The sequence below is a fragment of the Lissotriton helveticus genome, chromosome 2_1, assembly GCF_964261635.1.
Source record: "Lissotriton helveticus chromosome 2_1, aLisHel1.1, whole genome shotgun sequence".
Classification (NCBI taxonomy): Eukaryota; Metazoa; Chordata; class Amphibia; order Caudata; family Salamandridae; genus Lissotriton; species Lissotriton helveticus.
This window is the reverse complement of record NC_136059.1, coordinates 993,356,154-993,383,962: the sequence shown is the minus strand read 5'-3', so window position 1 is coordinate 993,383,962 and position 27,809 is coordinate 993,356,154. Positions and strand designations below refer to the sequence as shown.

General features: G+C 43.0%; 1 protein-coding gene across 4 annotated transcripts in view; it reads left to right on the top strand.

Annotated features, from left to right (window-relative positions):
• The window catches only part of TRPM3 (transient receptor potential cation channel subfamily M member 3), a 940,843-nt gene that overhangs the window by 103,337 nt on the left and 809,697 nt on the right, over positions 1-27,809 (top strand). For all 4 annotated transcript variants that reach the window (XM_078675756.1, XM_078675753.1, XM_078675754.1 and 1 more), the window contains exon 4: positions 14,237-14,408. In XM_078675756.1, coding sequence (XP_078531882.1) covers positions 14,237-14,408 — 172 coding nt within the window. The remainder of the gene's footprint in view (positions 1-14,236; positions 14,409-27,809) is intronic.

Below are 27,809 nucleotides of genomic sequence, written 5' to 3'. Positions count from 1 at the left end.
CTGTGCTGGAATTCCAGCATGGATCAAACTCTCAGTGCCAGCAAAATGCTCCTCTGTCTAAACAAAGGCTGGATGTCCTGATAGAGTGCCTACAAAGTGGTATTGTAGCCGAAACTGAGTTCCAAGAATGTTATCCTGTATATGCACGCAAATGAATGTGTGTCAAATTTCACAGTGTTTAGGGAGAGAAAGGACATTAAGAATGCGAACATGTAAAATGATGTTACTTAACCAGGCCTAATACCTCCACATGACATAATCTATCCTAATACAACATGGTATCCTATCCAAAGCTGTCTCCAGTAGGCGTGGCTAGGTTCAGCCAGAGGTGGGGGCTGGTCACCTGGGACAAGTGCCAGTAGGGTTACTACCTTATTTTAAAGTAAAATCTGGACCTTAAGCACCACCCACGGCAAATATGGCATGTTTTTTATAAACACCTATTTTCACACACAAAACACATAGATTCAGACACACCTACATGACATTTTGTCACACTCTTGAAAATCTAAACCAATGTAAATAATAATATTTTTTATCACACATATCAGTGGTACTTACTGTATCTGCCTTTAAAGGGTGAAAAGTTGACTTGGCTACTATTAACTGTAACTTTAAAGTTGACCATTTATATCCACCATAGGAAATCCAAAGAGCTTAGCCCTATCTGTTACTATCCTCCTAATGGCATTGAATGGGCAATAGAAAGGGTCAATTATTGACAGGTTGGGATGCCCTAGCCTTCTCCTTTAGCAATATAGTTTCCTCGTCCACCACCCAATTTACTCTCCAAGGGCTATGGCTAAAATCTGTGGGGGGATGGTCACCTGAACAGCAGCCATAAATAATAGTAGTCACTATTATTCAGTGGAGTGGTACTTACTCTAACAACCTGTGAAAGATTAAAAGCTAAGATTACTATAGGGAAATTTGACTTTATGTTCTTCAAAATACTCACATGTTTACACAACCAATTAAGGAACTATCTGCTGGCCAGTGTGTAATCAGATTGAATAGTTCAATGATTAAGACAGTGTTATGGATCCAATAGGTCTCAATTTCTATTACTCCTCTTGACTCAAATCCCTCTTCCTAATAATCCGGTCCAATCCCATGTCGAGGGTGCGCAAGGATAGAAATATGTTTGTACCTGATCAACATTTGATAATATCAGAAAAAAAGATGAAATGTAAATGGTGGCATTTAATTGAGGGAAGGCGTAACTCGTGGAGTTTCACTCTGTGGAATTTTGCAAGATTCTGTGAAGTTCCGCGAGCCGGCGTAATCAGAACATTACGTTGATTTTTAGCGTTGAGAGCGAACGGCACCACATAGCATGCCGGAGGGCACTGCTTCTTTGCTGCCATTTAGTAGATTTTCTACTCGAGTGGCAGCTTTCTCACTGCGAGCGGCAGCTTTCTCACCGCGAATGATCCCGACAGCCTGCGATTGCCCATATTGAGAAAATGTTGCCGGGTGCCTTCCTAGCATCTTGAAAATTGCACAAGGGGGTCGCCAATTCTCACTCACCACCTTAACGTTGTCAAGCCACATGTGAGAAAAAACTCTGACACATGGTTATTGGTGGAGTTTTGATGGAACTCCGCGTTACAAGCGTAACATACTGTTGCCAAAACTTCAGCAGTGGAGTGAAATTTATCGCCCAACCCTAGCATTTAAAATGCCTTCTTGCAGCTCAATTATTTTGAAAATGGCTAAGATCTGCTGAGTGAAGATTTTGCACATAGGACGTGAGCTATATATTTCGGTTCCAGGTTATTGCAAGCTGTCCTGTTCTTTGCCTTGAGACATCAAGAAAGAATTAGGCTAATGCACTATTACTGTCTGCTCTGCATAGTAATAAGCATAGGCATAAGCATTATCTATAGGTTCTTTGGTAAAACAAACTGTGCTCCTGCATGCGTATGCAGCTGATCTAGTGAAGAAGCTTTATGATCATTAGGATGACTTGGGTCATTTGCTTCCGCACTTCATACTGTGAATGAAGTTTATTTTATATTTTTGGACTAGGCCTATGCTATTTTGCTTAGAACTTATAGGAATCGATCTTTACTAACCATGCGGGTGGGCCTTTGTTTATTTCACAGCAGCGCAGGTACTGCCTTCCTGCATGAGAGGTGTGCAAATGCACAGTGCATTTTACCTTTGTATCCTGTTTAGTATCCACCAGGTAAGTGCATTTTTCATCTTGGGAGAAAGACAAATCACAGCTCAATATATTTCCATAAATGCTTTCACAGTAGTTTGCATAGGTGATCACTGATGTTGCCAAGTGTCCAGCATGCTTCCGGCTCCATAAGTACCAAGCTGAAGTTTGACACGACACATTAGGAAGGTTATTGGAGTAGTTAATCCTATCCTAGGGCTTTAATATGAACACATTCAGTGTGATCCATTATAATTGTCAGTGCCAATTCGTGCGTGAAACTGGACTAGGCATTCAGCTCCCCATCATCCAGAGCCTGTTTAATATATAGCATCGATTCTAGCTCACTCGCACCAACCAGAGATATATTGACCGACTCCCAAATTAGCCTCTAATGTTTGATTTTTTTAAAAACCGAATAAAGGACATATAGCCAAGGAAAGCATTGTTAATGAATTGCATTTTTTTACCAGTTGTAAACATTAGACATTGATGACTAGCAGAAAATACAAATGCACTTTTGAAAATCAGACATGTTTTGGTCATAATAAATATGAAGCAATGCTCTGTCCATTACCTCGGAATTTTCTATGCTTGTTTCACTTGTTCTTTTGACAGTGTTCGCATTTCATTAGTCCTGTATAATATGAAGTGCATAAATGCCATGCAGTTCATTGTAAGCAAATACGAACATTTGTTCGCGTTTTCGGATCTAGGGTTTCTTGTGCCCCTTGCATATTTTTATCTGTGTTTTTGACCCAGTTTAGTAGCTTACTCTACCATGTTTCTATATGCAGAATTACTCACCTGAAAAGCTTCCTTTTCCACTGCCTGCATACCCAGTTACTAGTGAAACCTTACTTTGTCAATAATGTTATGTGAAATGCCCTATGAAGGGCTACTCTCCATACTGATAAATGAAGCTGACATTCCGAACAAGTCCCTACCTCGCAACCCAGCAATAAAGTAATGGAATTTTCTCTGCAAGCCACTTTTTGAATTGAGGTAAAACTTCACTCACCAGGCGTCAGACAAGCTTTTCTCCAGATTTGCTGTCTGTTCTGTGGGGGAAACATTAAATGGGAAATTGACAATTAGAGCAACAAGTATTTCATCGAAGTCCGTTGACATTCAATTTGCGGGAACATACAGTAGTTTCAACATGTATCACATTGCAATTTCCCCACGATTCCCCTCATCCTCAGTGCCTGGAACAGATCGCAAAACCCCAAGGTGGAGGACAAAATAAAATGTGTACTTAAGGCCCCAGTCTTCAAGCCCTACAACTTATTCAGGCCAAAAAATATATGCAACAGCAATGTTCCATTCTGAATCACAGACTCCCATGCGGCAGAATTTCCCTATCATGAATGTGATTTACAAATATGTAAACTTTGCAATTATGGTGGACTTTCTGCATTTGCAAATCTAGGGTTAGGGTCATGTCTGTAGACATTTCTGGGGCTGTAGTAGACAAATGCCCTGGTGGCTGCAACAAGCGTCTGCACCCACTTTGTGCACCTCCCAGGACACTTCGTTATTACAGAAAGGGCCTCAGATGATTGTGCAACCCCTACTATTATATTGATAGCGCTGGTGCATGTGAAGGCCAACGATATCTCGAGAGGACATACTCTCATTTGCATGGGGGCGAGGCTGCATGCAAACGAGGGAATTTCTCTGTCTTTGTGTCCGTGCCATATTATAGACATGGGTACAAAGGCAAAGAAACCATCAGGGGACACACTGATAGTGCGCCACAAAAAGGTGGTGCCTTTCATTGTGCATCATATGGACATCCTATGCCCCCATGGACACCCACTAAACAGTCAAACACTGCCCTCACCTGCAAGAGGATCTATGTCCCCTCTCCAAGGTGTTGGCCGGTGCCGCCTGCACAGTGATAAACAACAACAAAAAGCCAATACTGATATTCTTTTAGTCAATTCTTTAAATAGGACACACATAAAATGACTCAATGTGACCCAAAAATTGTTCTTCATAATTTCAAATGTATTTTTTGAAAGAATTTGTTTTTTAAATTCATTTATCAAAAATTCTCAATTTATACAAACATTACGCTATTCACAAACCACACCCGCAATTTATAAACATTATATTCTCTTAAATCAATTAAAATAACAAATAAAGAATGACCCAAACAACACATATGACATGCAACAATTAATGACAAACTTTGGACAATGACAAAACATATAAACACATAAATGAGACAACAGGACAGTAAAACCAAACTAGAGGCCCCATTAGGATGTCGGGCGGATTGCCACCTCCATGCGGGCGGTGGCGATCCGCCCGCCACCCATTTCCCCCCACCATATTACTATGGCGGGGGGGACCGCGGCAGACGGAAAGACCGTCCGCCGCTTTTCCGCCCGGTCAAGGAGTTGACCGGGCGGAAAAGGGTTTCATATGGTGGCGGTGTCTGTTAGACACCGCCATCCATATTAGGGTGAAGGCGGTGACATGCTTTTCAGTGCCGGCAACGCCGTCACGGAAAGGCATGTGGGAATGTCTTGTGGGGGCCCGTTGTGGGCCCCCAGGGACTCCGGCGGGGTGCAGGGTGCACATGGGGGATACCTATGGTAACCCCCTGCACTTCACTGTACAACATGACAGGCACCGCACGATGCCTGTCATGTTGTGCATTGAAGTGCACAATGTGTATTTTTAGCATTGCGGCAGGCGGTGCTTTTAGCACCGCCCGCCGCAATGTTAAAAATGCGGGATGCGCCCCCCCAGTGTGGCGGCGCATCCTAATGGCCCCCACGGGACTGCTGCTCTTATGGCGGGCGGTCCCGTTTTACGTTTGGATGGCGGGCGGCCTAATGGGCCCCTAGGTTTCTTTCTTTGAGTTAACTTTTTGAGCCTTTCATTTGGGCAAATAATCAAACCGTGCACTATTCACAACATCCCCACCATGTTCCAAGCATGAAAACAAGGTTCCTTAATATTTGAAATTTCTTTCTTTACTTGAAAACAACAAGGGGTGAATTACTTTTCATTTAACTTTTTTGGATAGCAAGCAGTCAACGGGTTTCAGACCCAATTACAAATTCATAGGGTTCTCTTCAGGATTAAAATCTAAAAAACAAGAATTAAACTTGTATTACCAACTGCGTCCTGCTATCAAAAAACATTATTACACAACCGCACCCTCAGTGCATGAGTGTTTAAAAGAGATTACCTCTTTATGGGATCAGCCGATCTCATCAGTTCAACACGAATCATGCTGTCTGTTCTTATTCAAAATACTGTGGAGCTAACTAAATTAAAGAGGACAACAGAGAAACATAAAAGAGAGTTCAGTTCTACCTCCAATTATTTTTATATTGCTCTCTTTTTGAGGAGTGAAATCGATTTACTTCTATCCCAGGCGTTGTTGTCTCTTACCGTCAATACCATCACTTGTTTTATGGACATAAATCTTTAAAAGAGGAAAAAGACAGTATGAAGATCTTATTGTCTTTTCAATCGAAATCACCAAATGTGATCTGCTGTCATAGAGTCTCATACTTTGTAATTCTTCTTTATCAAGGTGAGCGCCGTAATAGTTCTTCATGGAAGTCTATATAAAAGTGAAAATGGATGGTCTAAATAGATTGTACACCAAATGTTGGCAATGTTATGCTGATCTGGTCTGATCCGACCTGCTTGAAAACTATAGGCCAATATCCCAGCTACCCTTTCTGTCCAAGATCCTTGAACAGCATGTATTAAAATCATTGTCACCTTTCCTGGAGTCATATCATCTACTCCAGGAGCGGCAAGCGGGGTTTCGTGCCCATCATAGCACCGAGTTAGTAATGCTCTCGGTGCTGGATGAACTTAGATGCATGGCTGACAGTAAAAAACCAAGCGCCCTGATACTCTTAGATCTGTCAGCGGCGTTTGATACTGTCAGCCACACCTTGCTGCTGGACAGACTGGTTGTAGCTGGGATAAAAGATCAGGCCCTCCAATGGTTAAAATCTTTCTTGCTAGAGAGGACCCAGAGGATCCAACTAGCAGACTGTGTCTCTGAGGTGGGTGTTCTGGAGTGCGGAGTCCCGCAAGGGTCCGCACTCTCGCCACTCTTGTTTAATCTTTATTTGCAGCCACTGATAGATTCCCTGGTGAACATGGGCTGTAAGGTTTTTAATTATGCCGATGATACTCAGCTGTTGCTGAGTATCGACAATACAACATCGGCTCAGTCCACGGCCCAGAATATACTTCGGTTCACGGTGAGCTGGATGACGAGGAATCTACTAAAAATGAATCCTGATAAAACAGAGGTCCTGGTGGTTTCAACGGCCACCTCACCTTGGAATGACCTGTTCTGGCCTCAAGAACTCGGACCGACCCCAAAACCATGTCCTAGTGTAAAGAGCCTTGGTATCAAGATCGACCAGGAGCTCTCAATGACTAGCCAAGTATCCGTCGTCGTTGGAACTTGTACTAACTTGATTAGGCAGCTGCGAAAGTTAGTCCCCTTACTCTCTATAAATATGCTCCGAACCATTGTTTCGGCAACAATAGTTTCCAGGATTGACTATGGGAATGCGTTATACCTAGGTCTGCCAAAAAATGTAACCAACCGCCTGCAGGTCACCTTGAATGATGCAGCACGGCTAATTTTTAGATCATCTAGACAGACCCATGCTTCCCCATTATTGCAAAGGCTACATTGGCTCCCCATAAAGCAAAGGGTGGAATTCAAAATCCTGTGCATCGCCCATAAAGCAATTTATGGGCATGCACCTGCCTATATAAAAGAGAGGCTTGAAGTTTACAATCCCAAGCGAGCCTTAAGATCCTCCAACTCCCAACTGCTAGCATGTCTGCGCTTTAAATTGGCAACTAAAGGCGGGAGATCCTTTTCAATCCAAGCACCTCAAATGTGGAATAAGCTACCTGAGGCCCTTCGCAAAGAAACTAATCTCCTCCTTTTTAGAAAATCTTTGAAGACACTCCTTTTCAGAGATGCCTTTGGGTTCCTATGAGTGAGGCCGACAATCTTTCCCTGTTGATTTCCTTTCTGTTGTTGTATCTGTTAGAAGCGCCTTGAGACCTGACGGTGATTTGGCGCGATATAAAACCCAGTTAACAATAACAATATATGGAACAGATGCTATACAAAATAGACCCCAACTCCAAAATGACTAAGGCAATGTTTTGGGCGTATGTGAATGCGTTGCTTTTATCTTTTTTTTTTTTTCATTACGGGTCGAAACCGCCTTGCTATCGTCCTTGTCTTACAAACGTTTAATGCATTTCCTCTCATCAACTCCTGACTGCACAGGTTCCAGGAACCAAACCACTCCATATTTCCAAGCTTTCCTTATCTAAGTGTAATGGAAAGCCTGGGGGGGTCGCTTTTAAACGGAGGTGACAAGCTGGCCCATACGATGTTGCTACGCATTTATGTCGGTGGATTTCTGATCCTAAACCCAACTAACGAGGCACGCTTAATGATGTACTTTTCTTACTCATATTTTTTATTCATAACTTTTAGTTGGCTTATCCGGGCATGGTGGTGTCTTTCATCGGCTGGCGCGTGTTTGTCCTGACAATATGTTAATTTCCAACAGGCTATTTCAACTTCCGGGTTGCGGCTGTTTCAAGGATTCTGGGTAATATAGTTTCACACAGTTAAGGTGCTGGAACCAGCTTGTTTCGTAACAAAAGGTCACTCGAGTGAATCTGCCTGGAACCACGGCGCATACTTATTTGGGAACTATCTAACATGGAAAAACAAATTGTCCATGAAGCAGAGAGGTAGATCTGAAGAGTCCACTTGATTATGAAAATTTATAAGCAAATTATTATTGGAGTTGGACTTTCATCTATTGGTCATACTGCTAATTGTGTTGCATCATTGACCGTTACTGGAATTGTGCATTTCTGGTAATTTGTTGCAAAACTACAATTTATATATCACAGATAACTCGTTGAGGCCATTCACTGCTGTATTAAATTTTACAATTAACAAGGCTTCTCTTTGAATCAGTTTTCTATCCAAATCTCCTCCTCGTGGGTCTTGTTCAATCTTAGATATTATGGTCCATCGTAAGTCCTTTTCTACATCATTGTTGTTGATCCAATGGTTCGCCAACAGAGCCGTCTGCACCTTCCTAAGGATTCTCGATTTATGTTGTGTTATCCTTTGTTATACTTCTTGATTAGATTTACCAATAAAAAGTTTAGGGCAAGGGCCCAAAACTCCGTAGACCACATTTTTTGTTTTACAATTAGTAAATGTGTCATGTTTCCCGCTCACATTTTTATGTGAAAGCAGAGAGCCTTCAATTGTTTGGTCGCAGCATACACAAGTGCCACACTTGTGGTGGCCCGTCATTGGTTGCAGACATAATTGCACATGCAGTATGTTCCTCGGTGCTGTTCTTACTAACAATGCACGGACCACTTGATTGCCAATACTGCTTTCCTTTTTGAGGGCAAACAAAGGAGGTTGCGAAAAACAAAGTATCCATTTTCTGAGTCAGGTGCCAATTTGAATGAATAACTTTTTCTTAAATGTTAGGACAAAAAGTAGTCACACACACTAGACGATCTGTGGGTGATTTTCTTTCTTCTGTAAGAGGACCTCCCTAGGTCTCTACCAGCCTCTTTTCATGGCATTTTTAGTCGTTATTTGGGTATCCACGGTCTTTTAGCTGATCAAGAAGATTGTTTGCATGGGAGATGTACTCGTCTTTAAAAGAGCAGTTATGCTTGATCCTCAAAAACTGCCTAAAAGGTAGGTTGTCTTTTAAGCTTCGTGGATGGTGGCTTGTGTAGTGAAGTGCTTTATTTCTATTGTTAGAATTGGGGGTCTCTAGTTGGTAGAGGTAGATAGCTTTGTCCAAATAGGGACCCTTGCCTCTAGTCAGGATAAGGGGGATACACTCCTAGATAACACATGCTCACCACTTTGATAGCTTGGCACAAGCAGACAGGCTTATCTCAAAGGCATTGTGTAAAGCGTTTGTGAACCCATACAGTAATATAGTGAAAACACTACAAATGGACACTACACCTGTTTAGAAAAATAAGTAATCTTTACTAGACTTAACACAAGACCAAACAACAACAAAAATCCACAATACTGTAATCAAAAATAAGATTTTAAAATGGTAGAAAATAGCTTTGTTCAATGTAGATGGTAAATGCGCCACTTTACTCCCAAACTACCTAGATGCGTCGCGCAAAACAAACAAAAGGGTTGCAGGGAAGTTGATTCACCGTTTCTTACAATCAGGGGAGTGGATGTGTCGGTTTCTTACTGCTGCGCAGGGGAGTTGAGGCTTGCTTCCTTACTGTGTGGGGAGTTGATGCGTAATTTCTTGCCGCGGCCCGGTGACGATGCGACAAGATGGTGCCTCGATGCGATGTGATGATCCGGTGCAATGCGACAAAATGGAGTATTTGATGCGATGCGACAACGTTGGATGTGAAGCATGCATGCCCGATGTCCGTGTGGTGACTTCAGTAACGTCTGTGCCGCGACAGGCCCTGCGACACGCTTTTCCGGTGATGCAACGGCGATCTCTGCTGCGGCAACACGCTTCTCAGGTGATGCGACATGCTTCGTCGGTGATGCAATGGCAAACAGCTGCAGCACGCTTTTTCGGCGAAGCACCAGCAACTGCTGCGGCGGCGACATGCTTCTCCTCGTTGCATCGCACTTCCAGCTCCCAGCGACACGGAGTCTTCTCAGAGGGCCCAAACAACAGTAGGCTCCTCTCTGCAGGTAGCATTCCCAGCAAGGGAGTTCAGGTGAGCTGGTGGTGAAGTCTTGTATTCCTGAGACTTCAGGCAGGAGGCAAGCACACTTCAAGCCCTTGGAGATTGTTCTTCAAGATTATGAAAAGTTCACAAAAGTCCTTTTCCTTGGCAAATAAAGTAACGCCTGCATGCCAACCCCAGAAATAGCAAGGGCAGTCTCCTCTTTCCGCTTCCTTGGTTCTACTCCTTGGCAAAGGTTTGTCTTGATTCCAAAACGTGATCTAAAGTTCTGGGATCTGGGCCCCAATATTTATACCAGTAAATCCTTTGTCCTCTGAAGGCAGATGGGGCCTGTGCCCAGCCAAACCCAGTTCTGTGCAGCTTCCTGGCAGGAGTTGGAGACAGCATTGTTGAAAGCAGACCTGGCCGAGGTAGCTGAAAGGAAATCTCCTCCCCCTACTCTCTATTCTATGAGGGCTCAGGGCAGTGAAAGGAAATCTCCACCCACCCACCCTCTATTCAATGCAGGTCCTACTCAGCCCAGCCCTGACCCATCAGACTGCGGGAGCCAACGACCTCTCCAGCCCCTGTCACTCACAAACCAGACATGGAAAACACAGACCTAGCAGTGGCATGCTGGATGGTTAGGCAAGAAAATACCTACTTTCTAAAAGTGGTATTTTCAAACACAGAAAGTAAAAACCACCTTCACTAAAAGATGTATTTTATAGGGGTGGGCGGAATTTGCGTATGGCGTTACGCAAATCTCCGCGAACGGTAAAAAAATCTCTCGCGAACACGCAGAAATTCCGCGAACACTCGGAATTGCTTGTTTGCGATGCTTTTTTCCTGTACGCAATTGCTGTGTGCATGCTCGGGGGGAAATATCTCGCAAACATGCATTTTGAACAAGCAAAAAATGTGCGAAGTTGCGCAGAATTCTGGGCAATTTTGCGTTCTCCGCGGAACGCAAAATTACCCAAATTCTGCGAGTGGAATGGAATTTACTGCCCAGGCCTACTATTTTAACATTCCGAGTTCAAGCATACTAAACTCGAATTTCTACCTAGTTCCCTGAGTCAGTTAGGATTATAAAATGTTATAATCAAACTGCCAAATCTGGCCTATGGGAACAGGTAGCCTTGCAATAGTGAAAAACGAAATTGGCTGTAATTCACTATCAGGACATGCCACACACATCAGGTCATGTTCTACCTTTTACGTACACTGCACCATGCCCATGGGGATACCTTAGGGATGACTAACATGTAGAAAAGAGAAGGTTTAGGGACTGGCAAGTGGGTTCACTTCCCAAGTCGACATGGCAGTCCCAGACTGCACACAGGCTCTGCAATGGCAGGCCTAAGCCACATTTTACAAGCCGCTTCTGTGGGTGGCACAATCAGTGCTGCAAGCACACCAGCAGCATTTAATTTACAGGCCCTGGGTACACATGGTGCACTGTACTAGGGTCTGACAAGTAAATCAAATAAGCCAATCATGAAGTCACTAATCCATTACCACGATTTACAATAGGGAGCACTTGCACTTTGGCACTGAACAGCAGAGGTAAAGTGCCCAAAGCATCTAGACCAGCAAAAACATAGCAAAAACATGGGAGGCAACAGCCAAACAACTGAAGGGAGACCCACACCAGTGTTGTAACCAGACTTTCTTCAGAAACATAAACTTCAACATCCAGAAATGTCATCCTTTGAGGGGCATGATTCAGGCTACATTTAATATCAGCCGTCCTCGCATTTAGCCATCCATGAAACTGAAGTAAGATGTCTTCGTTGTCAGTTCATACCACAAATATATCGTCTATATAGCGGACCCAATTCGAAATGTGTTCCTAATTTGCTTTCACATATGATGTGTTGCCTGATATTCGATTTCTGGCCATTTGCTGTGGTGAATTCCTTCATATTTAAAGCACTTTTACAAGCTTTGCCTTGGCTGCACTTCAAAAACCTGAACGATTCATCCCATTCTTTTTCTGTGGGCTGAAATGACTGTGCACCAATTTATATTTCAAATTGCAAGCTCTTCTGAAGTTTACACATGGATGATTTCCTATCACATTTGCAACTACTGTGTCTAATTTCAATATGCCCCAATGCTTTCTCATTTCTATAGGAAATAGTTTTTTTGGGTTGCTGATAACTTTGGTGCCGTTTTATGAATCATCACTAAACTTTCCAAACAAAACATCATCTACCTCTGCTTCTTGGAAAGTTTTGGTGTGACCATTCAAGCGGGTCTTGCTAAAAAAGTGGTCCCAAAATGCATTTTCTTCATGCAATTTTTCATACGAAATTTGAATAGCGACTTCATTCGAGTACACCTTCCATTTTTGTTTCTTCAAAAGATTTGATTGGCTGCCGGAAAATTAACAAAGATTTTAGCAGCCATTTGAGGACCCAGGGACTCAGTCCTCCTTTCCTGTAAAAAGATTACAAAACAGGGATAACATGACTCCAAGGTCCTGACCCCCTCACCACCTTATTTTTTTCTTTAAAATGGTACTAAGGATCCATGGTACAATAATTTTTAAAGGGTGGTCTTCCACCCATTTTAAATAAACTCCCCCTAGGTTGGGCTTGGGCTCCTGGGGGTAAACACAGGTATTACAATTGGGCAGGCTTGCAGCACCCTCCCTGAGCTTCTGATAGGCTCCAGAGACCACATCACCCAGACCCTATCTCCTTGGACTTCAGTGATTTTGAAGTGGGGGGGTGTGTGCCCCCCCTCCCCGGGCTTCTGAAAGGCCTGGGGTCCCCACTCCCTGGGGCTAATGTATTGTATTGTATTATAATTGCATTTATATAGCGCATACTACCCCTGACGAGGCGTTGATGCACTTTGTATGTATGTTTTAAGGGGAAGGGGTCAAAGAGTCCCCTTCTCGATTAATCCCGTGGCCCTGGGGACCTACTCCCCTGGGGCAGAAGTACATTTTATGGGAAGGGGGTCATGCGGAAGGGGATGGGCGCCCACAGGGGATTGGGCAGAGCCTCTAGTTGAAGACCAAAGGCCATGCATTGCAGAGAGTTGGGTGCCCAAGGTGATTGAACACAGGACTAGGTCGCCTGCCAAGCAAAGCAGTTAACTTCTTGCTGCATACAGGCTAAAGCTCTAAGGAAAAACTGAAAACAAAATAGTGGGCTGAGTCTCTGTGGGGGGATTGTATAAATGGAGTTAGCCACCTTTAGGGTGTTACGCGCAGAAGCCCTGTAGCAAACCCCACACCACACATGGCCGCACATGGCAGCACATTGGCTGATTTCCTACCCCATGCCCGCACGCCTTTGGCCATATGCAGATATGGCCAAAGGCGTGTGCGGCATGGGGTTGGCAATCAGTGGTGGGTTGGGTGCAGGACTTAGCCACAGGCCCTGCAGCCAAACACACACTGTGTGTGGCCAAAGGCCATGTGTGGTTTGGGTTGGCCATCAACAGGGGCATTGTGCTCTGCGGCAAGGCCTGTGGCCAACCACACTCCATGAATGGCCGTGGGTCGTATGCATTGATCGGTTGACCACCCACCGGGTTTAGGCTAGGCCAGAGTTTAGGCCTTAAATCTAACACATACTAACCACTAATATGGTCAAAAAGAATTTTCAGTGAGGTAGTTGAGTAAATATGTTTAAAAATCATTCTAAATGTTATAGTAAGTGCAGCAGCCACAGAATTGCATACCTCTGCTGACCTGACCTTTGCCCACTGTTTTACCAACAATGTATTCAAGAAAAGCATACAAAACGTAAACATTGTCATTCAAGGCAGTAAATGTAAAATGTAAATGTCATGGTACTTATAGAGCGCACTGTCACCAGACAGTCACCTTGCGGTGTCGCCTATTCGGCTTCCTGGAGCTGATACTCATACCGCTGTGGAACCCCTCCTGGCTTTACCTGTGAAGTGTCCACTCCTGGGCACCCCCAGGGTGAAGCCAGGCATCCTTAGCACTGTTGGAGCCGGCAGTGCCTATTGCTGTACTGCATTTTAGAGTAAACAGCTTTTTCAAGCCAATTATCCTGCCATGTAGATGAAAACTCTACGACGTTGAACAATATCGTACTTCTGGACCGGAGTTATCTAGAGAGCAGATTTAACAATCAGCTACTGTATACTATGGCTCTAGATGAGCTATTATTAGGTAGCAAGGCTTACAATCACAGCCAATTGTTTTTTACTTAAATTTGAAGTTTCACTCTATTTGGCAACTGCCTTGTTCGCTCATATGGCCTGGCAGCTCTTAATACTTTTAATGAGCTTCACAGTGAAACTTTCCTTTGGTTTATTCTCTGTCTTTTCCATCCCATTCCCTTGCAGGTAGTACGGCCGTACCAGACCATGTCTAACCCTCTGAGCAAACTGACCGTTCTCAACAGCATGCATTCCCATTTTATCCTGGCTGACAATGGAACGACAGGAAAATACGGGGCGGAAGTTAAACTTCGGAGGCAACTGGAAAAGCATATTTCCCTTCAGAAAATCAACACAAGTACGTATATTCCAGCTTTATTTATTCAATGCTAATTTGACATCAGTCTACAAACTCGCTATTATCTTTGAGGTGGTTTAAGACGCTGACGAATATTACGAAGTGTGCCCCTTTGTCTCACACCTCCGACATTATCTTCAGCACTTTCCATTCACCACCGGAAATGATTTGGTTGCAAACATTGCTCTTGTGTTTATAATATTTAGCTTCTTGGATTGTTTCCAATCTCAGGCATTGTTCTGAAATATTGAAGAATTTGTACTTGTATTAACAAGGTCTCAAATTGCTTACAGTTTGGCTTAGTGACTTATCCTGATATGTTGTGTTAGGCCTGAAATCTTTAGTGTGGCCTTCCCCCAAACGTTTTGCCTTCACTCATATTTTGCTGAATTCGTTTTTGTTGCCATTAGGACTCTGTGCACTTTACCACTGCTAACCAGTGCTAAAGTGCTTGTGCTCTCTCCTTAAAACATGGTAAAAGTGGCAAACATCTAATTGGCACATTCAATGTGCTTGTAATTCCCTTGTAAATGGTATTGCCTGTACCTAGGGTGTGTAAATTAAATGCTATTAGTGTAATGACGACTTTCAGAGTTTTCCCCTGCCAGGGCATGTAATCCTTAAATACACGTCCTACTTTGTAAATACAATGCACTCTGCCCTTAGGGCCTACCTTATCAGCGACGTATATGTATTTAAAAGGAAGGTTTAGGCCTGGAAAAGGTTTTGTTTTGCCAGTTTGAAATGGCAGTTTAAATCTGTACTGCAGGCTGCAGTGGCAGGCTCGAGACATGTTTAAAAATGATACTTTAGTGCGCGATTCAAGGGTTCTGCAGGCACAACGGTAGCATTTAATTTGCAGGCCCAGGGTACATGTCATACCATTTAATAGGGGCTTAAAGGTAAGTTAAATGTGCCAGTCAGATGTAGATCAGTTTTATCATGATTGAAGGAGACAGCACAAACACTTTAACCCTGGTTAGCAGTGGGAAAGTGCACAGAATCCTAATGCCAACAAAAACAAATTCAGAAGAGCAGGAGGACAGAAGGCAAACATTTTAGGTGAATACCATGCAGCATTTTAAAAAGATAGTGTTATGAGACAGAAATGATGCAATTTTATTCTTTTCTATTTTCTGAGTTTGTAGAGTCAAAAGAAAATGCTGCTTTTTCTGAAACAATTTGGACAGAAACATTGCATAGTCGTTGCCTCTGCTGTTTTGCATTCTCTTTTAATGTGCTCATTTCGCTGTGCTGCTCTGAAATTGAGTCTTGCCCATGGAATTAGAGATCTCCCTCATGCACCGAATTCCACTGCCACCATTTCCTCAGTGTTGCAAATGGTTCTGCCCATTTACTCTGTTTGAATTGTTTGCTTTTGAACACCCTGTTTTTGACATTACTGTGGTTGCGTTTCATTACCTGAGTCTCACTCATGGTAAACCCATTAGGACGCTGAAGCGGAAATTAATATGCCAGTTCCCGCACAGGCTTGAGATAGTGTAGTCTGGGCGGGTAGCCAGCTGGGCAGTGGAGGAGTGGGATACTTTTGCTTGCCCAATCATATGCATGGCTATGGGTGCTCTGAAAAACACCCAAAGAGAAACACAGGCAACGCATGGTCACCAACACCCATATTGCTCTGCGGGGGCTCTGTTTAGCGCAGATTTTGGCTATTTGGCTTCTTTGGTGCCCCATAATGGGCTGGTGCACCACCAATGTTTCTTCAATGTATTGTGGTGGTTGCAGGAGGTGAAGACCCCACTCCATTATCGTTAAAGGAAATTAACCCTATGTCCCCCAGGTCCTAAGATGCATGATCTAAGGAGACTGTTTATCTTTTGTTCAAGTACTGAAGCTGGAGCTTTTGCTCTTGAGCTCGGGAGTGCAGGGGCCCTTAGTGGTTGGTTCCGTAGCTGCATTATGTGGCCTGCAGTGATTAATAAAAAGTTCGGACACATCTTTGTGATTATTTTCAAAATGCTTTACCTAAAATATTTGTATTGATGATCGTTAATGAACATTACAACACTTATATTAATAATGAATGCATTTCACTATGATTCTTAGGTCTATTGATTTTTAATGGTGAAACCTAACATGCAATTGTTGTCTTTAATATTATTGTGAGCCCTTGACAAAGCCAATAGGTTTGCTTTATACATATCAATGTGGTGACTCCTTGACAATGCCAATACTCTTGCTTTACGTACTGATGTGCGGACGGACCCCTTGATAAAGCGAGTAGGACTCCTTTTTCTCAAAATGACACCCGCTTATCTTGCTATGTTTCATCTGATATAGGTGTGGAGGGAATTGTGATTATGGGTTGCACGACCCACTGGTGGTCAAATATGATTTGAGCATGTCATCAAAGGTATTGCCATCTGTACATATTTGTAAATTATTGTGTATTGTTTAGTAGCATGTGTAATACATTTATTTCTTTTTTCAAAGAAAAAGCACTGACTGGAAAATAGTTTATTGAGTGTTGTTGTTGTGTGCCAGAGAGTGGATGTTACTAGCCCACACCACCTCCTCTGAGTAGGTCTTGGACTGCTCTGCTTCACTTCCCTGAGGGAGTCAAGCGCTACAATTGGGTGCTTAATTCCCAGTAAGGAGAGAATTGTGGACCTATTGTGCAGAACTGTCATACTACACAATTGTATACACTGAGGCCCCTCTCTCCCAAATGTGCACATCTACAGTGCATCAGCACCACCATGACTGGATTTATTGGAGCCTGTCATGCTCCGAATATTTGTTTTTATTCTCCTTTCCGGGCCGGCATCGGAACCGAAAGCAGCCCTGGCAATGTTGACGGGCCAGCCCCCCTCCTGCTTTTGTTACTGGGGGCCGATAAAGTAGCACCGCTACAATACCAGCCCCCAGTAACAAAAAACGGCCCCAATAGCAACAAAATTGCCCCCTATCCTCCCGGGGCAATGCCCGATGCCCCCAACGGTCAATCCGGCCCTGTCTCCTTTCGCCTCATTGGTCTGATCTTCCTACCTTCTCTCCAGATATTTTCTACCTCTCTTAATATGCCTGCAGGATTAATTTTCACTAGTGCACTCCTCAATAGGCAAAATGTTGTAGTGATGTCCCTCACATGCAACAAACTATAAATTACAAATCTTCCTAGTGATTGCACAATCAGAGGAAAAGTGTATTTCCTCGTACAATGTGGACTCTGAAGACGTCCTCGTGACTCATCACTTTGAGCGGATTTATGGGCCTTTCCTGTTGACTGATGAATCTGCTTCCTTGGACGTCTGCAGACTGCTCACCATCAGTCATTTGGGGCTTTAAGTTGAAAGTTCGCTGTAGTCAATATCTAGTTCTGTTATTTGGTGGTAGTTTCCACATACTATATCAACAAGTCATAACAATTGGGCAGTAATAGATCAGACCTACGCCAGTTTTTTTCAGAGCACTGAAATCCCAGGCATTAATGTTCTATCCATAAATCATTTCTTTGAGCTGTCACGACTTAAACAGCTCTGATGTCAACAACAGGAAATTCATCTTTTTGGGAATATGAGTTCACGGCCTATTATTCTACTTTAGTTTCCATTAATCCAATTACACAAGAAATGTTACTGTGTCGTTGTACTAATTTGCATATCGTCTTTTAAAGGCCAGAAATGTAACCAAGATATATGCGGTCTATGAACATCTAATATTGAGTTCACACTTGTTATTTAATATGGGGAAATGGAACTTTTCATCTTATACAGCCAGATTCATTATCAGCATGTTTTGCGAGTCTATTACAGACTCGCAAAACGGGATTCATGTAGGAACTGCAATATTTATTGCGATTCCTACAGCTTCCTTATTTGCGATTAGCTAATTGCTAATCGCAAATAAGGAATAACTCCGCATTCATTCCTATGGGCCTGAAGGCCCATAGGAATGAATGGGAAGACATATCAATGTGCGAATCGCTATTAGCGATTCGCATTTTGATTTTGCGATTTCAAGGGTGCAGGGGTGTCCAATGGACACCCTGTTGCACCCCTGAAATGTATATGTAGCCTGATGTTGCGCACACACATGTCCAAAGGACATGTGTGTGTGTCACATACCACTTAGAAAAATGCACTAAAGTGCATTTTTCTAAGTTATCGCTATTTACCACGAAGTTACACTTCGCGGTAAATAGCGGCCAGAAATAGCGAATTCGCAAATAAAAAATGGTTAATGAATTGCATTTAAGGAATCTCAAATAGAGCTTCCTTAAATGTAATTCTTCGCAAATATGCGATTTCGCAATTAGCGATTTTTGCATTTGGGATGATGAATCCCAAATGCAAAAATTGCGCTCGCAAAGGGCCAGATTTGCAGAATCTGGCCCTTTGCGAGCCGATTTTTCTTTCATGAATCTACCTGATAGTTACGTTGAGGAGTTAACTCAGCACACTTTTTGTTTTCTATAAGATTTTAGGCATCTTTGTGATATGCCAACTTTGAATAAATCTCCTTAACACAAAATAAAACATAATGTTGCTTCCATTCTTGGATGAAGTATGGTGAACACTTTTTTGTCCTAACACAACCTATATTTGGAATCTCGATACAAACCTATCTCTATGTAGCTCCTATTTTCACAAAGGTTTCTGGCAGTATAGTGATATGCAAATCTCTGTTAACAGAAGATAATATTAGGGCCACAGGCATATTTTAAATCTTTGCATGCCTTTAGTGGGCACAATCCTTCACTGACTATCGATTGGAACAAATATATTTCAAGCAAATCAGTTAACTACTGAATCTCTTCATTGTAGAATATGTAGGCAGTACTCAAACCGCCAACACAGCTGGAGGTCCTCGTGGTGGAATGCAAGTCTTGCGCTTTATCCTCTTGGACGCTTCTGGACCTACTCGCCTGCAGGTGTGGGTCATTCTGCTTTTCAAAATAGTGAAGGGATCAGGTCAACCCAAGCACTCGTGCTCTAGTGGTCCTGGTTGAACCTAATGTCCCCAACCCCCTCCGGCTCTGTGATCAACCTCCAGTCCTGTCCCATCATGGATAGACCACAGTATGCAAAGCATCTGCCTTTCAGTAGGTATCTTTTCACTCCAACTCTCTCTCTCGCATTCTCTCTTAATTCCCTCAGACAACAGGCAGATTTCATTTTCAGTGATAGCTTCTCAACGCAGGCCTCCCTCCTTGTACTGAAGGAATATGTCAGTCATTCCCCTCAGCTAGGCTTTGTAAAGCATTCCCACCTACATCTGCTGTCAGAAACATAAACTACTCCATTCATATCCACCCTTTAAAGTCTGGCGCAGACACTGGCGACCTATCCACTGCAATCATTTATTCATTCTCACTGAGGGTGTTGCCTCGGATGCTTATAAGTTTTTATCTGTCATTTCAGAAGCAGTGTTTTACGCACGAATACTTAATAGATGCTGTGTCAAATTATCAGAAAGTGCCAAGAGTTTAGTTGGCATGTAAATACAAATAAAAGTCATGGCGACATTTGTTTTATTGTATCAATAATTTCTTCTGAAAATGTCAGGAAAGCAAAAGGAGCCAGGAGATATCAACATTTCCTGTCAGTTTTTTTATTTCCCCTTGAACGACGCGCAAAGCATAACTGTTATGAATCCTATTTTAGTTCTTCAATTATGCCTCAAACGTTCTCCAGCGAATGGCTTAAGTACACACATTGTTATGATTAAACATGTTTACGATTTCAAAAACACACAGCGACTTAAAAAAATGAAGGAAGGAAGAAAAGAAGGCAGCAAGGAAGCATGGAAGGAATGAATGAAGGTTTTATATAAACCAGTCCACCCTGCTTATCATCTGTATTTCTTCAGAGCTGAAAAGCAAGTAGCTGTCCATCATCCATTTTTACCCACTATGAAACATCATAAAAGATTAAGGTCCACATGTATCAATATTAGGAATAGCGATTACCTAATTGTGAATTTCTGTGAATCGCAATAAGGTAATCTCTATTCCTAATGCATGAAACTCCATGAGTTTCATTTAGCGATTACTAGGGGGTCACAAATTGACCTACCTCATGAATATTAATGAGGTAGATCGCTATTTGTGATCCATTAGGAATTACGAAAATCACAGGGATGTTGGCCTGCTGGGGTCAGCAGACCACCATGTCCGTTGTTGCTTTTGAATAAAGCAATAATTTTTTTTTTATGCAGCCCGTTTTCCTTGAAGGAAAATGGGTGCGTTTAAAAAAAGTTTTCTTTTGATTTTTTAAGAGCAGGCAGTGGTCCGTGGGAACACTCTCTCTCAGACAAAAAAATGTTGTACTACCATTCACAAAAGGCAAGAGAACACTTGGAGACCTCTTCCCATGTGTGAAGGGTTAACCCTTGAAGTTGGTGGTAAAATGCAAATGTTTTGCAACCATATTTTGGTCACAAAACTATTTTTGCATACAGCTGCAATTCGGTATTAGGAAGGGATGCCCTCAACACGTGCCTTCCTAACACCAAATCGCAAACCCTAATTACAATTCAGTAATAGGTTACCAAACCATAAATAGGCTTTGGTACATAGGTAAATACTTTTATCCTGTCACAAATGGCCCATTCTGCATATACATATACATACATGTGGCCCTAAATCTTGAAGGAAGAGGAGAGCCCCATAGATGTTCAATTGGATGGGAGACAAAGGGAATAGTTTAACTCAACAATAACTATCAAATGGCAGGAAGCAATGACTATTGTTGATAACTAAGTAAAAGTATGATATGATCTTTCATATAGAAGGCAGCTTTGAATTTCATTAAGACCATTAGGCAGACTTACATCTTTCTATCAAGACTCCTTATCACATCAGTCTTTGAAGGCAGTCTCTTTTCCATATCTGTTTCAAGACCTTGGTTGCACAGGGTCCAGCAGGTGGACACCGTCATGATTTTCAAGATTCCCCTGCAACTGGTGGACATCTACCTTTTTTACATTCTTACACAAGGTTGATAGTAAAGGAACTGGTCATAATCTACTCGAGGATTAAAATTGGCTTTCTCAATGGAAGTTGAGCTATGGGAACAATCCCAGTAGTTCAAGGCTGAACTCTGAAAGGATCTTGTTCTGCATGGAATCTGTGTATGTACCCAAGGATTTAAGATTCAGCTTTTACACAACTCATGTAAAAAAAAAAGTCTTGTGAGATATCAACAATGGACTAGATTTAATGGAAAATGTCTCCTGACATAAAATGTATGTATGAACCAGTCTCTTACAAGTATCTTAGGAAACTTTTTCACTCAATAGGGAAAGGTTTGTTAAATCTTATCAATCTGCAGCACTGTGGTCATAAAGGAACTAAGGGCCATATGTATCAAGGCCAAATGGGTTCGCAAACGCCGAAAATCAAAGAATTTCGGCGTTTGCGAGCTCATTTTCGCAAAATGGTATGTATTAAAGAATTTGGGTGCAAAATAAGGAATCGCAAAATTTGCCATTCCTTATTTTGCGATTGCATTTAAGGAATCGCAAATTTTGCAATTCCTTTAATGCAATGTATCAAGCAAAAAAAAATTACAAAATGCCCTCAAGGAACCGCAAATGGTGGTAAGTTGCGATTTCCTTGAAAAATGCACATTTCAGCATTTTTCAAAGTGCCATGTGACGCACATACATGCCCTTAGGGCATGTATGTGCACCACATGTGCACCCATACTTATTTCAGGGGTGCAACAGGGTGTCCTTTGGACACCCCTGCACCCTTGAAATTATTCTCAATTTGCGATTAGCAAATTGCGAATCGCAAATTGTGAATAAATTCCCATTCCTTCCTATGGGACAGGAGGCCCATAGAAATGAATGGGAAAGTATTCCTTAATTGCGAATTCGTAATTTGCGAATTCGCAATTAAGGAATATCAAGAAATCGCAAAAAAATTGCTTTTTTCTTGATACATACCATTTTGCGATTCTGAAATAGCGATTTCTTAAAAATCGCTATTACAGAATCGCAAAATGGTTCCTTGATACATATTGCCCTAAGTCAATTGCTGTTGGGGGCCTGGACAGCATAGCGATGCTGTCCTGCATTGTCAAATAAAAAGATAAAACATTTCTTAAAAAAGGCGCTATTGAGGCCGCCTCATTCCACTAACACTCACATACATCAGAATACATGCCTGTGCTTGCTGAATGACACGAGCACCATTTGCTTTATTTTTAATTTACGAACAAAGATGGCTGACTCTACATCAAAAAAATAAGGGGTCTTGATTACAAGCCCATTGCGCCACTGGTGCGTCACTTTTATTGGTGCACTGGCAGCGCAAAAAGCACAAAGGGGTTCTCCATATTTACAGGACCATGCAAAGTCACCCTGCTTTACTTTTCATTTCTGCGTGAAATGGAGATTCCATCTGTGTTGCTGTGGGTGTTCCCATGCAACATCCATGGAATGTGATGCATTACCAGATTTACAACTTGGAATGTGTCAGAATACTACGCCTCCCCTGGGGAGGCATAAGGAGGCTCAACGAGGAGGAATACTTTTAATTATCCTCATATTTTCTTCTTTCTATGCGTGCTGCATTTTGCAGTATGCGTAGTAAGAGGAACATGCCTTTAATGATTGTTTTTATACAGAAAGGTGTGCCTTCCTGCACAAAAACAATTGTCCCCATAGTGCAGGCATGCTTGAAAAATGACCCAAGGGTGTCTGTGCAGGCGCATTGCTGCTGCTTGTGTGCTAAAGACACACAACTGATGGACGGAATGCAGAACAAATCAAAACATTCCCCTCAGTCAAGTGATCTAGGTTAAATCCATCATTATTTTGCTCAACATGCCATCCCAGTTTAGACCTGGCCATATGCAAATCAGTCTTGACCCTGTGCCTCATGGGAACAGTCCAGCCCGAACTGCCAAGGCAGGTCCTCCCTGGGCCGGAAACAAGCATCCTAGGACCCGTTTCAGGGTTTCACCCCTCTTCAGCCAGAATAGCTTGATTCCAGTGGCACAGTGAGCCCAGGACCCACGTCTGGGCATACCTGGCTCACTAGGGTAAGAAAGCAAAAGACAGACAATTGATGGACGGAATGCAGAACAAATCAGAACATTCACCCCCAGTCAAGAGATCTGGGTTAAATGCATCATTCTTTTGCTCAACATGCCACCCCAGTTTAGACCTGGCCATATGCAAATCAGTCTTGAACCTGTGCCTCATGGGAGCAGTCCAACCCGAACTGACCTGCCAGGTCTTTCCTGGACCGGAAACAAGCATGCTAGGACTGGTTTCGGGGTTTCACCCCTCTTCAGCCAGGATAGCTTGATTCCAGTGGCACAGTGAGCCCAGGACCCAGTTCTGGACATACCTGACACACTTTGGGCGAGAAAGCAAAAGACACACAATTGATGGACGGAATGCAGAACAAATCAAAACAATCACCCCCAGTCAAGAGATCTGGGTTAAATCCATCATTCTTTTGCTCACCACGCCACCCCAGTTTAGACCTGGCCATATGCAAATCAGTCTTGACCCTGTGCCTCACGGGAACAGTCCAGTCAGAACTGCCAAGCCAGGTCCTAGCTGGAACAGAAACAAGCATCCTAGGACCGGTTTCGGGGTTTCACCCCTCTTTAGCCAGGATAGCTTGATTTCAGTGGTACAGTCAGGACCCACCTCTGGGCATACCTGGCGCACTTAGGGCAAGAAAGCAAAAGACACACAATTGATGGACAGAAGGCAGAACAAATCAAAACATTCACCCCCAGTCAAGAAATCTGGGTTAAATCCATCATTCTTTTGCTCAACATGCCACCCCAGTATAGACCTGGCCATATGCAAAACAGTCTTGACCCTGTGCCTCATGGGAACAGTCCAGCCCGAACTGCTGTTTGTATGCTGGCACAGGGAAGGACTGGAATGCACGGTATCTTTAAGATACTGTGCATTCCTGTCCTTTTATTTTGACACACGGCAGTGCAGCAGGAAGCTGTGCGTCAAAATATTGTAAATGAGGCCCAAGTTTTTTTAGCGCGTAATTACTAATTAAAAGAAAGGACCACATGTCATTGTAGGTGGGGGTAGTGGAGGAAGTGGGTTGGAACGGAAGGGAAAAGGCAGCATATGGATGGCCAGGGGGAGAGATACAAGAAGGAGAGAATGCCACAGAAGCACACGGCTAGGAGAGAGCAACATGGAGTGTGAGGTGGGGTAGAGAAACCAGCACACAAAAGAGAGCATTGGGGCAGGGAGAAACACACAAATGAGAGAGAATGACAAATCAGGAGGGGGAGAGAACCTTCCAACGGAGACATCTGGAAAACACTTGAGCATGAGATGTGAAAAGTGAGCAGTGGAAGGACACAAGTGAAGAGGCAATAGTCCAGGGGAAGGACACACATAAGATGGACAAGGCAAGTCATTGAAAATGAAGCAAGCAATGAGGATGACAATAATGCCAACCAATGGTAAGCAATGGATGGGCTTTCTGCCCACTGTCAGATTCTGTTAAGCTGACCTTTGGTCTTTTGCAACAAGCAGGGTCGGACTGGCATTTCGGCAGTCTGCCAGTGTCTGTTGGACTGCTCTGGCAAGCCAGTGTGTGGGCTGGATTTTGAGGTGTTTGTGGGCATGTATTATGGTCTGCTAGGCCAGTTTTTACTCTTAATTTCCGTAATATTAAAACAAACATTGCCTGCAGCAAGCTCAAATCCATGCATTCTGCCCTACCTTGCAAAATATCTATATAGTGTGTGTTTACAGGTTTAAAATCGACCCAGTTTGCAAACATGGCCCACATTTAAGCTATCTAATTTACTAATGGGGGCCATATTTATTTGATGCCCAGACATTTTTTCTGTCCCAATACGACCCTGGTAACCAGTGAGAGGCTTGACCTAAAAAGCGTGATGCAGGGTAAAAAGGAACAGAGAGAGGGATAAAGTAAAGTTGCAAAGGTAAGGGGGAGAGACAGTGCAGATGACGAAGATAGGCAAAAGAAAAAAAGAGAAAGAGAAAAAAGGTGATCGAGAAAATAATGATTTTCAGTCTTGTTGGTTCAACAAATTAAAATATTTAGTCGAGTTTTTCAGATCTTACTCTCCAAAGATTGGGTTGAACTGCGCACCAGGCAATACATCAAAAAGTCATATTTCTCACTTTTTAATGGCTAATTGCACTATATCATAGGGCAGGGAGCTGCAGGCAATGGCATTTTTTATCCGACTGGGGGGAGAACGACTTTCAATATTCATCCCAGTGAGCTCACACACATGGTCCAAAATCGTCCACAAAAAGAACTTGGGTGCCTTGTGAAGGGTGTGAGATGCTATATTAATGGTATTGAAATGCAGTGCAATGCAGTAGAATAACACAAATGGACACCCTTCAGATCCTTATGTATTATAATATGCCAGAGCTTTTATATATAAAATGTTAGTTTCAGTAAACAGATTTCTACAACCACTGAATTCCCAAATGCCCTCTCCCAGGAGTGAATGCAAGCATCTGTAGAAGCAGAGACGTTTTAAGTCATGGGCAAAGTAAGCAATTGCCCTGGGCCCCATCATCCAGGGGGACCCCCACTGATTCATTTTTGGAATTCGGGAACACCCACTTGATAGTTACTGGATGCTGAGGACCCTCGCCTTAGCATTTTAGATGATTTGAATGACACAACAATACACAAAATATACGGAAACAAAAATTCATCAAACAAATACACAAATAATTAAATATTTAATTCATGAGCAAGTGTAAAACAATCAAGATGTTAATTTTAATCGGAAGGTCGGGGCTTTTCTAAATTCATTTGCAGCCACTAAACATCTATACTATGTTATTTTGATGCACTTGCACTGCTCTCATGCATCAATCTGAGGATACTTACTTAATTTTTAGCTTCTAATTTGAGATTCCTTCACATTAGCAGAACTTTTACAAAAATGTAATTCTACATTTTGCTTCCTTGGATATTTATTCTTTATTTCTCTGTTAATAATATTTTATTTTCTGAGCAGTCAGGGACCCACTGGGTAGGCATCATGGGCCCCAAGGGGCCCTCGGACCATAGGCGAAGAACCATTGATATCTAGCTCACTTCAGTCTATTTCCATATCTCAGCCTCTCTCCTGTCTGCCCACTTCTACTTCTGAGTCCTTTTCTCTATGCCCAGGGGCATCTTAAGAATGTTTGTGGGCCCTAGAAAGACATATTTCATCTGTTTTGTAAGAACCCCAATTCTGATAGCTTGTTTTCAACAAACAGGCTTTAATTAGCAGGGAATGGGCAGTAAAATTAGAACAGGGGGGCCCAAATGATGTCTTACCTGGGGCCCCAAAAATCTTTAAGACAATACTGTTTAGAAAGGCCCCACATAATATTCCTATAACTGTCCTCCTGTGATTCACCAACAGAGCTATGAAGAGCAAAACACTTGAAGGAAGGAGGCTTCTGTAGAAATAGCTGCAAATGAAAGCGGATTAACTCCCAGCAACGGGAGGCAATAGGAAACAGACAAAGCACAGCAAAGTAACACAATATAACAGGTAAAGTTTCGCCCCGAGAGGCGACGCGACTCATTCGGTTTTGGATGGCTGAAGCATCTCCGGGATAAAATAAAAGCAGCCAGGCAAACGGAAACTGGGCTGTTCTGACCTGAAAAGAACGCACTTAGAAAACCTGTTTTGTGCCGCCAGGTATCCTGTTTGCAGCTCCCCAGAAGACAGTGTGATTTTAATGGGAACTAACAGCACAGCACTCCTTTGCCAACATCGTTAATTCTTTTAAGGCTCGTCTGAAAATGAGTTGGGCGCACAGTCGAAAGCACGTCGAAGCGCCATAGAAGCAGGATTTCGCGGAGGAACCCCTCAAGATGGGCTCTAGTAAAAAAAATGGTAAATCCGCTATTTTTTTGTTTTTTTGTTAATGCATGCTTGGAAGCCACAAAGGAACTGACGTCGACGATTGAGGTGTCAACCCAGGGCCGGTTCTAGGATTTGCGAGGCCCTGGGCTAAAATGGAATGTGCGAGGCCCCTCTAATGTAGATAAGTGGCCCCTTGCAAGGAGACCATTCACAGACACTGTGGGAGGCCCATTGTCCAGCATTTTGGCACCCCCCCCCCCACCACAGTTTTAACTTTCAGCCCACAAGCATTTCTCACACCTTCAGTTGATAGGTGTGAGAATTGCTTGTGGGCTAAAAGTTAAAACTGTGGGAGCGCAAAAAATGCTGGATAATGGGCCTCCCACAGTGTCTTTGAATGGGTCTCCTTGCAATTGAAGGGAGCTTCTCCCTCCCCTATGCCTCCAGACAGACACCATCCCTAAGAGGCCCGGGGAGGGGGGCCCCTCCGAAGGACCTTAATTGCAAGGCGACACCTTCCTTTGAAATAGATCGCCAGGGAAACAACAGGACACATCACCAGTGCGTGGCCCCATGC